Source organism: Thunnus thynnus, chromosome 12, assembly GCF_963924715.1.
Source record: "Thunnus thynnus chromosome 12, fThuThy2.1, whole genome shotgun sequence".
Lineage (NCBI taxonomy): Eukaryota > Metazoa > Chordata > Actinopteri > Scombriformes > Scombridae > Thunnus > Thunnus thynnus.
The window spans coordinates 17500324-17512512 of NC_089528.1; the positions used below are offsets into that span (position 1 = coordinate 17500324).

At 38.6% G+C, this 12189-nt stretch overlaps 1 protein-coding gene across 3 annotated transcripts in view; it reads right to left on the minus strand.

The window, feature by feature from the left end:
* Positions 1-12189, minus strand: part of LOC137194253 (adenylate cyclase type 1-like) — a 38160-nt gene that overhangs the window by 7244 nt on the left and 18727 nt on the right. For 2 of the 3 annotated variants that reach the window (XM_067605975.1, XM_067605976.1), the window contains exons 5-11: positions 7283-7410; positions 5923-6081; positions 5281-5422; positions 3860-4015; positions 545-742; positions 323-420; positions 91-175 (exon numbers count right to left, since the gene is read on the minus strand). In XM_067605975.1, coding sequence (XP_067462076.1) covers positions 91-175; positions 323-420; positions 545-742; positions 3860-4015; positions 5281-5422; positions 5923-6081; positions 7283-7410 — 966 coding nt within the window. The remainder of the gene's footprint in view (positions 1-90; positions 176-322; positions 421-544; positions 743-3859; positions 4016-5280; positions 5423-5922; positions 6082-7282; positions 7411-12189) is intronic. The other variant, XR_010930945.1, reaches the window with a different exon arrangement.

Here is a 12189-nt window from a genome sequence, read left to right on the forward strand (position 1 = left end):
CAGATCAGAGAATACAAAAGTTGATGTGTGAATGAAAAGTAAACGAAGAAAAGCAGATGCAGGTAAGGATGAGAAAGCAACTATATTTACCTGTACTCTAGTGATATGCAGATACATGATACAAGCTATTAAAAAACAGATGCAGAAGACGAGAAGGACTAGTACCACTGTGCCCCTGAGTGGAAAAAAAGAAGAGGGGAAGATAGTGGGGTTAGTAAGAAACGTGAGTAATAGTCAATGTACGAGATAAACATAGAGAAGGAGACAGAAAAAAAAGCAAAAGAGAAAGGAAGGGACAATAAGGGCATCTTGTTGTACATACTGTGGTATGATGAGAAGATAGACAAGGCCAAACAAGGCAGCTAGGATCAGAGAAAGGACCACTGCACTGGTGAAGTACTCATCAGGAAGCTGGTGGTACTATGTGAAGCCAGAGACCACATAAGAGTGAGTAACATACAGTAACAAATATATTCAGTCAGCGGCTTCATCGCATTACAGTTTGACATTTGCAGCATCTCAATGAATCCAAAGCCTCCCTCACCCTCTGCTCGCGCTCAGAGCACTTATACATGAGTGTGAGGAAGTTGAGGTCGGCGGTGTCGGACTCTGTCTGGCGGGCCTCGATCAGCCGGCCGATGTAGCGGTTGACCCGGGTTCTGGGGCTGCTCTGGAGCAGGTTAGCTTGATTAGCGTTGGGACGGTTCCTCAGCTTCTGCGGAGCCGTCCGCATGGCTCTCCGCTGGTGGGATTACAAAAAGAGAAATCTTCACTGAAAATGCAGATACTTGCCCTTTATTCTCTGCTCTATTGGAATATTGTCATATTAGGAAAAAGGGTGAATAAGAGTCAACAATAAACACGGGAAGCTGATTATACTTTCAAATCACGACATTGCCTTCACACTTAACTTCATTACTAAATGCACCCCCGTTGTGTCGAAGTATCTTCGGCAGCCAAAGTGAGCAGCTTTGCAAAACATTGGGCATTGGAGCAAAGCCAGTGAGTTAACATGGAAGAGTGCATGTTTGTGTGTGTGTGTGTGTGTGTGTGTGTGTGTGTGTGTGTGTAGGTGGGTGTTAGTACGTGTAAGTGAGTAAGTTGGATGAATTGTACAGCTCAGAGGCGCAGTAGGGGGGATAAAGGGTGGACAAGGACCACCAGAGTGTTCATAAGTTCATAACATGACATGAATGTGCTCTGACTTCTGTCTATTCTCCCATACTTCCTGCTTTCCTTCTTTGCATCTATCTATTCTTCATCTCTTAGGTCCTTCTTTTCCCTCCTTGATTCTGTCTCTTTTTGCTACTTCTGTCTTTTCTTTCTCTTCTTTTTTCCTCCAACATCTCACTGTTCTTCCTTGATTCTGTCTATTCTTCGTTACTTCCTTCTTTCCCTCCCCGCTTCTGCTTATTCTTCCTTACATCTTTCTTTCCTTTCTACCTTTTCTTCCTCCCTGCTTGCAGTCCAGCCTTTCTTCTTTTTTTTCCTTGCCTTCTTTCTGTTCTCACTCTTTCCTTCCCTGCTTCCATCTATTCTTCCTTCCTTCCTTTTTTCCTTTCCTGTTCCCATCTATTCTCTTGTTGCTTTTCTACCCTATATAATATAATAATCTATTTTCTTTCCTCCTCTGCTTCCATCCATTTTCATTCCTTTCTTGGTTCTGTCGGTTCTTCCTTCCTCCCTCCCTTTACTGTTTGCATCTATTCTTTCCTGCTTTTCTATCGCTTTTTCTCCATATTTTCCATCTTTCTTTTTGCACCTCCTTCACTTTCTTTTCTCATGTTTTGTATTGTGCTCAATGTAGCACAGGACACATCATGCAGCCATGTCTGCCGCACCAAAAAATCCTATTCATTCATCCCCTGTCCCTCATATTGCTCGTCTTCGTGCCTCGAATGCATATGCCATTTCACACAGTTGAAGAGTGTGTGGTCTGAATGTGAAATTATCATTCAGTGCAAGAAGTGTGTATGACTTAACCTGCCGCCCATTTTCCTTTTTCCATTTGTCTGTTTCACACTAATCTGCCTTCCGTCTATGCAGTGAGAGTGTTGTTATTACTGGTAATATAGATATAAGGGGAGACACAATCACGTTGTGTGAGGTAAAGATCTACTGGATGCAACGATTGAGGGCAACATAATAAAAGCAGGAAGATGATGCTTAGTCAAACTTTCATAACAAATGTTTGAAATCCTTGACATAAATATGACACCCTTTTAGTGTGATTCTATCCAAAACAATCTGGGGTCACACAACAAACAAACACACACAAATCTGCACTACTATACTTGTGTCTTGACATAAATTCATTTACCCTGACCTTTAACCAAAATTGCTACATACCTAACCAACTTTTGCCTTAAAAGTCTGTCATAACCTATACCATTAAACCAAGTCGTATCCCTAAAATAAATTATTTAACTTGTGGGGACTATTTTGGGGTGTAGAAAGTCCCCACTTGTGAGCTATGAGATAAATGCAATGAGTTAAATACATAGCACACACAAACACACCCGCGAATCAGGATTAAAACAGCTAGTGCAAAAATTTTACAGCTGCCAGACTACAGGATTTCTTTCTAGGCACACAAGGTCAAATATATTCTTTGATATTTAGCCAGACTGCCGGTGTTACTGTCAGTATATGGGGGTAAATTGGTATGTTGGTCTCTGGCAGGAGCAGCATGCTGAGGTCATTATAGCTGACGGGATTGTGCACTCACATCTCACCATCACTCCCTCTCGTATTGCCTTATGATATATTTTTTTTTACTGACTCTGATGTACAGTTGCAAGAACAAGTTTGTGGAGCCTTTTGAATTACCTGGAATCCTGAATTATTTTCTCCTAAACTGTGTTTTGGTCTTCAGCTGAGTTATAAAACAAAATTTATACAAACAAAATTTACCTACAACATAACACACAAAAAATGTTTAGGCATTCAGTGCAGGCAGAGGAAAGTACTGTGAACCTTTAGGATAGTATACTGCTTATGAATGGCACATGATAACATATGGTGTGGGTGGATATCGCTTGTTCTCTAAAAAAACACAACAATGATACAATTTAGAGTCTACAACAAAGATCTGTAGAACGGAAACACACCCAGATCAAAATCATGTTTAAATGAGTACAATTAAAGGAGGACCTCTTGCATATCATCAAACAACGCTATAAGACTTTAGACTGTCTACCGCAAGAGAACAATGTACAATGTCCAATGAGGTGACAAAGAACATGAAAGTAACATCTATATATACGAGAGCATCTCTTGCACATGTTAATATCTACAATATGTCCATGAGTTCACATTAAAAAACCCACTGAACCAGGGAGAAAACACACATGATTGCTCCTCTAATGTTTGCCAGAGACCCCTTGGATGTTCTATAACTCTGCTCTGATGTTTAGCTCATTTAAATGTTGAAGCATGACCTGAAGTGTGGCTTTCTTGCAAGAAAACCACAGAATATAAATGACATAAAAATGTTTAACATAAAGAAAAATGGTTCCAAAAGGCCTCTTAATGGCTGTGCAGCTCTACAGGAAACATTTGCCTGAAAGATATTATTTCTAAAGAAGATTCAACCACTAAATATTCATATTTTGGTTCCAAACTATTCAGTTAATTCTTATACAATGTCTAGAATAAAGACAATAATGATTCATATTATGACTTAAAAGAAGAGATCTGGCCACATTTTAGGAGGGATATAATGGAGGAATCCAGGTAATTCAAACAGGGGTTCACTAAATATTTTCACAAATGAGGGAGTTCTAGACTTACAGACTGTACTGCATATCACAGCACGAACAAACACAGAAACATGAACACAGACACTTAGAATTTATACCTTATCACCATCCTCGCAGTTCATGACATTGGAGAAGGGAATCTCAGCCTTGAACATCTTCCTGCAGTGCATAAGCTGCACTAGTAAGTAGCACACAGTTTTGAACTTCATCTTTTTGGCGGGCTTTATATCCGAAAGAATCAATCCTGGGAATATCTGTCACCAGATAAGAAATGGGAACAAGGATTAAGTCATGATACCCCACACACAGTAATATACATCTTATGTAAGGGTCTGTAATTCATGCAGAGGTACTGGACAGAATGCACCACATGCTCACACACATACACACACATCATTTTTATCAGGCTCAGGAATTTCACTAGAAAGTAGTTAAAATAAGGTAGGTCAGTCAATCCCTTAGGTGTAGGTTTTGGACTTTAGGAACTGCCCTCGTTTCTCTTTCATGAAGCTATTTTAGAAAAAGGGATAAAGATCAAGAGTATAAAATGTGTCAATAGTAATAAATACGTTGTTGTTCAACACACAAAGTTAGTTGTGTGTCCCTAAGCAGGAGTAATTAAAGGCACTATATAGCAGAGTGAGTTGCAGCCTATCCAACACAGCTTAGTCAGGGCACATCTTTTTCTGAGCCGTGTCTTTGATGAAGTCTAACCATCAGCTCTATTAAGAGGATTAGCAAAGTCTCTCGCATATCAAAGAAAAATACACGCAACTGGGATGTTACAGGTTCACATGAGGACCCATGTAACCTATGTGCAAGTCTTATCTTGCATAACATGAAACCTGCTGCAAGAAATAATGATGATAGGAGAAGGGAGAAGGGTGAGGAGAGGAGAAGAGAGGAGAGGAGAGGAGAGGAGAGGAGCGGAGAGGAGAGGAGAGGAGAGGAGAGGAGGCCTGTACAGAAACAAGACTGAAATTCCCTCTCCAGCTGCTTGTGGCACATCTGTTGTAGATGTGCGTGTTTACACCGCCACACACATATCTGTATGTTTGGCGGACTGTGCAGATTTGAGATGATAGGTGCCACAGGCTGTTTTTTCTCTCTCTCTTTATAGCCCCAGTCCAATCCATTACAGGCTGGAAGTGCGATCATCTCAACAACAAATGTGTGTGAGAGCTCCATTATAGGATGCTGAATGCTTTATATTTCTACTTGAGGGATGGTTCTTACTATAGATCTTGGCACAGAGGTAAAGTCTGGTCAAGATAAGCCTGCTTTTTCAATCTAGGCTAGTCTGACTTACCACGTAGGTCCATTAATATGGATTAACATATGACCTGTAGAAGCTTCGCTAATGTGTACAGTACACTTTCTACGTATTAAAAGGTTCACCGAAGGACAAGGTTTAATAGGGATTGTTATCTGAAGATATAACTGATGTTGTCATCTGAATCATTTTCCTCATACATTGTATTGAATATAAGTTCGTCAGCACAGCATTAAAACACAGTACCTTCCGTCGGTGAGATGGCACTATAAAGAAAGTTTCAATTTCATGTTTTTGGAGGAAGGTGTTCCTTTCGTGTCCGTTTCCAGGCTCCACCTCATAGTCTCCATTTAGGCACTCCAGCGTAGATCTGGTGATGTGGACTTTTCTGTGGAGTACAGGGCCAGATGGGGAAAAGAAAACACACAACACAGCAGGTCTCATTACCACCACTTACAGCTGCAGCCATTAGGTGCATTTGGCACATGCAAAAAGTAGTTCTAAGCGGGTCAACTGTGCAAGAGTCAAGCATTACAGGAGACTGTAAAAATCAGATTTGAACTCCTGCTCCTGAAGGGATTTTACAAACATGAGAGGACGACAAAACTGATGTCTGATTTATCAGTTATTCTTTGTAAAATGTTGCAAGAAGCTCATTTGGCTCAGGTATAGTATTTTTTTAAAAATAGGTGAAAATTCAGCTGTGTGGTTGAGTGCACTTTTCCCACTGCCTTGTTTCCTGATTCTACTTAAAACAATTACCAGTATCTTAAAAGCCCAAGCATTAAGAGAGACTCTTGATTAAAAAAATACAATATTCTGAAATATTCCAGAAATATTGGTTGTCCATAGTTGTTGAAGCTGGTATTCATAATGTCCAGTACTGACCCAGGTAGTCCTCCAGCCTCCATCACATTGGCCAGGGTCACATCATTTGACCACACATCATATTGCCATTTCCTGAGGCCCAGCACTCCACACAGCACCCGACCTGTATGCAAGCCCACGCGCATGTTTAGGTTGACTTCTGTGGCCTCTGCTACTGACCTGCAGGGGCAGAACACATTGAATTAAGGTGAGAGGTCCTAAGGTCATATGAATATATGTATATCTATATCTACATCTATGTCTAAATCTACTGTATATCTATAATTGGGCAGGGCATAGAAAGGCAGGACAGAAGTTACAGAAAAAAATTAGAACGCACTTTTACATTAGCAATCACAATGTATTATTGTACATGAGCACTATACAGTTACTAAACAAGACTTGAATCATTTATTTATCAAACTATACTCACAGACAAATAAATAAGTAAATGTGTGAGAAAATGTTCTCTTTCGTAAGTTGATGAAGGAATATTTGTCCTCAAACACTCAGTGATCCAACTTTATATGTTACATAAGCCCATACTCCTAAAATCAGCTCTTTTATCATTATATTTTTATGTACAAATCTTAAGGAAAATCATTAGTGTTACTATAAACAGTGCTGCTGTTATAACATAACTGCATATTTTCTATTAAAATCAATCCTTATGTGTAATGATTCAGGTCAGATACGGGTGAACAGCACATCTTAAATTCAGAACAATATCAAATCTGTAACTACAGGCATTGTTTGTAGATAGAAATCAGTGAAGAGGTGGACAGGGAACAAACACTGTCCACAAAATGCTTAATAACATACCAAAACAGACAGAACAAAAAAAGACTGCAAGTTGAGCACTTTTATTTATTCAGTGTTGAGAAAAAGTTCATCTTAATCAACAGACTTGTAGTCAAGTCATGAACACATCCGATTTAATCTATCGCTGCATCTCAGTCTCTTACTTTCTGATGGTCCTTTTGTCCTCTTTCAAACTGTGGAGGATATGCAAGGAGAACAAGCACTTTCAAGCTCAATAATGGAGCTTATTTTCTATCGACATTGAAGCCTTTTCTCGCCACCAACTGTAGTTCTGCTCTCTCACAATGTTCAGTGTTAGAATGCACTCGCAGCACACATGGCTAATCAGGCTGCTAATCTGGCTAATCTCTCATCATGGACTCATTTAAACAGTGTGCTTAGAATAAAATGAAGGTTAGAGATTTCATTGGCTTCTATAGTGTTTGAAAGCACATTATGGGATGGATAAATAGATTCCTATAAACAGTATACTGTAAATGTTAATCAGTTCACTTACTAAAGCAATAGTGTGATTCTATTGACCACACTTGTAAAACATCCTGGTAATCTGACCACTCACGTTATGGTGTCAATCATATCTAGACCCATCTCTACACAGCAGTGGGCGTGGTCAGTCTTAGGTTGGGTCAGTCCAGACACACAGTAGTAACAATCCCCCAGGATCTTAATCCTGCGACAGTGGTTCTCCTGTCAATCAAAAAGATAGTACAGAAAGAAAAAAAGTGATTCAGTGTCATCTGCCAGTAAGGATGCATATTTCATATATTTCTGCCAGAAAATGCATATCTACCTCTACATTTCATCAAATACAAACTGGTGCTACAGCAGCTGTCTGTGTCTTTCAAAGTATTAAAAACGAACCTTTATGACCATGGTAAGGTCAGTCAGTGTTTAACCACCACAACAAAGTGCTAAAACGCAACATTCTTCCAATTTAATTAAAGTCACACCAAATTGGAGACCAGTTTAATTTAATTATAGTTTATCCATGACACTGATTACACTGATTGATATCCAACAGTGTAATGTGTAGGTGTAGTTTCAAGTTATCTATTGCTGCAAGTTCCTGGGTCAATTCAGTTTATCGTCCAGGAGTTATGGCCTTTATCATATAATATGTCAAAATATGTCATCCATCAGCATTTTATGCAAATTACATGCATGATATCTGACATTTATGATTGAATTTAAAATTTTATAATTTATTATAGGTCTCTCATTAGGTTTAGGTATTTTATAAGGATAGCTGAATATCATTGTCAGGTTTCTGGAATCAGTGAAGGGCACAGTGTACATTTTGACCTCTAGTAATCATATGTCTATCAGGATAATCAATGTAGAATATTTCAATACAGTGAAAAGATTTTTAATCTATCTAAGTTGTCGAAAGTGGACCAGTGGTGTCTTCATCAAATCTGATGAATGAGGCTGATCCTTTGTTTCCCTCCCCAGTTTCATTGTGAACAGACAAGCTGCTATGACACATGAACACAGCCAGGAGGGCTAGAAAGTTGCTGTTTGTAGTTTCATATTTGGCATACACATATAAAAGTGATACCGATTATGATGGTATTCTTATTTAACTCCTGGCAAGATAGCAAATAAACAAATTTCACAGAAATAAATTAATAAATAAATACACCTAAACAATCAGAGAGATAGAGGCAGTTGATATTTTCCCAAAACAAAAAAAAACACACACACACACACACACACACACACACACACACACACACAAAAGATTACAATAAGATAGATGACTCACATAAGACACACACCATAACACATACATGACAATGCTATAAATCTTCTCTTGGACTGATATTTGTATTGCATGTTCATTATCCCATGCAAACTCTTGAGACTTTGAACTTACACCAATACTGAAATGGTTCCCACAATGCAGCGCTAAAACAACAGATGAGTCTCACTTTAGGGAATAAGGTGAGTCACTCTCTCACTCTATAGGGACAATAAGTATGTGGCATGAAAAGGCGGCTTACAAATACAACCCATTATTAGAGGATATGAGCAACAGACATTCATTTTACCAGGGACACCGAGGTTACCGTGGACGCCTTCTCATAACCCCTTATTGTTTCCATGGAGGTAATGGGATCGCTGGCCATGCATGTGAGGAACACAAAGACTCATAATTATGCACATCGGTGGGCACAAGACAAGACGGACGCTCTGTTTTTAACATGCGAGCCATGTGAGTTTCAGAAAAGAGAGCTAGTGAGGGCTTATTTGTAGCAACTATTTTCTTTGTCTAATTTCACATGCTGTGTTCATGCTCTGTGAGTGCTCAGTGCCACGGAGGCACAGTTGCTGTTCATGTAAAATATATTGTTGGACACAAAGGTGCAAGGGAGAGAGCACTCAGTGGCAGTGAAATAAGGTAACAGAGAGAAGTTCATTGTAGACTGTTGAGCAGCTCTGTGTAGTTTCTCCATTAGAAAAACATTTTCTGCTGAAATATTTGCCTGAATATTGAATGCACATTTGATCTTGCAAATACTGATCTCAAGGGATTAAACGTTGTATAACATATGATTATGTTACACATCAGTATTGTGGTTTGTGTAATATTTTATATTACATTTAGATTATTTTTACCTAATGATTTCTACTGCTATTATGATTAAATATAAATAAAAATGTATCTTTCAAATAGATTGGATGTGTCACTTTAGAATATGGGAAAACTGCATAATTGGACATTTATGCCTATGGCTCTTGGGGTTCATATTTTTTATTTCTCCTTTCTTCTTTACTTTGACATATTGTTAGTTGTATCCAGTATATTTTTTCTACTTATCCACACCCTGTTTCTATCTACCATTCTGGTCTGTTTCTTGTGCTAAATGTTCTTCCTGGGGATCAAAAAGTGTTATTTTATCTCTCTTAGAATACTAAGAAATTAAAAACTATGGTTAGTGAATGAGCTTAGTGCTAAAATCAACATCCGTGGCCTCAACGTTATCATGGTTTTGTTTTCTTTTATTAAACACTTAAAAACACAGAGAGATTATTTTGAGCTTTGAGCTTTTTAACAGTTACTTAACATTAACATGTTAAATCAATGGTTCAATCCTGTTTTTCTCAGAAACATTTCAAGGATTAGACCATTTCTTTCTGCCAAAAATCTGGTAACTGTCGTTCACGCTTTCATAACCAGTCGATTGGACTATTGTAATTCCCTGTTCTCTGGCATCAGCGAAAAATCCCTCTCCCGCCTCCAGCTCATCCAAAACTCTGCTGCCAGGATTTTAACTCGGTCTAGGAAACATGATCACATTTCACCAAACCTGGCTTCCCTTCACTGGCTACGTGTTGCTTTTAGAATAGATTTTAAGATTTTACTGATTACTTACAAAACCCAGAGAGGCCTTGCCCCAAGTTATCTATCAGATCTGTTATTGCTATATGCCCCTTCCTGCTCCCTGAGATCATCAGAGGCATTGTTTCTTGTTGTTCCAAGGTCCAGATTGATACACAAAGGTAACAGAGCCTTTGCAGTCAGGGCTCCTAGACTTTGGAAAAACCTGCCTGAGGAGATGAGGGCTGCAAACTCTGTATTGTCTTTTAAATCACTGTTAAAAACCCACTTGTTTCAAATTGCTTTTTGCTGATTTCATTATATTTTATGGCATTTTAGTTTATTTTATCTATGTGCATTTTATAATGTGCTTAGTTTTGATTGCCTTCAGTTTGTTTTTGCATTTTAAATGTGTTCTGTTTTTATTATAAAGCACTTTATAACTGTTTTTAAAAGTGCTATATAAATAAAGTTATTATTATGATTACTTAACCACACTCTGGATACTTGACGCCTTAGGGTGGATGTCATAGCAAGGTGTCAATCACATAAGTCACACAGGAAAATGCTATTTTCTTGAAATAAAAATTTGGTTGATTCTTATTCTATTTACTTGTAAAACTGTTTTTGAAATGGAAATGTTCTTACTATATCATGCACTTTGTGATGGTACTTTCAGTGCTATACTCTCTACATCTATCTAATTTTTTAACAATAAAAAGTTACTTTCTGTTGTAACTGAGCCATGAGGTGTCTTTGGGGTAACTCAGGTCATAGTGGATCAGTAGCAGATGGTGCTACAATGAGGCACGGCTGCAGTTGCAGGAAGCAGGGAAGGCCCTGGTACTTAAAGAGTCTCCTACTCTGTACTTTTCCTGTGCTAATCTGCACTGCGGGCTTAGGAGCTGATTCAGACCCAAGCAGGATTACCACTGTCATGTGACTGAAGCACTGTGGGCAATCTGGGTGGTCATCAGCATAGAAGAAAGATGGGTGCAATGTATTGTATAGGGAATGTTAGATGTTAACACCTTGTCACATTTTCTAAGTACAAATGAAGACTTTTTTTTATCATCAATGTTGTATCTTTAGTGAGGTGACAATGAAAACTCACAACACTTTCACAGGTGTGCTGTAGTTGTATTACCAGGCGCCTTAGATACAGTGTATCCACATGCTTGCACTGATGCAAATTAGCAAACCCTTCAGCGCACCCAGACAAAGAGAGAGAGACACGCATACACAAAGGATGAGACACAGAGACAAATAACAGGGAACGGGAACATTCAGTGAATGATTATGAAGGAAAAGATGAGCCAGCTGAGAGTAGCAGCAGTTCATTTCCTACAAGTCCCCGAACACAAATCAGTACACACTACAAAGACAAAGATCAGTGCTGTGTACATGGGGTTGAAGATTAGGGTTCCTGTAACTTTGGGGGGGTTGAAAGAACACAAGATAGAAGGTGTGTTTGTGCTGTAAGAAGGTGAAACTTCACTAGTACCTGGCTGATGAATACTTTTCCTAAATCTAATCAGAAATAATCAAACTACTTTGTGCATTTTATATCAGGCCATTACGTAAATCGACAAAAACTAGCCATTTTCTACTCTACCTGGGCATGTGGAAGTATTTCATGTCAACATTTCATCGATGTTGGCAGACAGTTATTCATTGCAAGGGCCCTGTGTTGGGCAAAATCTTTAAGAGTGCTGCAAATGTTCTCTCAACACTTCCTCCACAGCCCTGGCCTCTCTTCATCTCTGCCTGCATTCAGGCAGTGACTAAATATTTTCTTTTTGTCACCAGCTCTTTTATTGATTAGACTTAATGTACAATCATTTATGTGCAACAAGAAATTAATAATATGTCAACACTTCCTCCATCCACCCCAGCCTGGTGGGTTGAAGCAAGCCGGTGCTGGAGATCTGTGAAGTAAACCTATTAACAGATACGATGGATACGTTAAATAATGAATGTTCATTGTACCAAGAATATTTTATTAACGCAGGTTGTTTTTTTTAACATTTGATAGAAACTGGAAACAAGGAGTCTTGTTTTCTTGGAACAGATTAATAACTGGTATTGTTTTCTTTAAATATTATATTTTTTTGAATGATTAAAATATACTTGGGTGGCCTGTT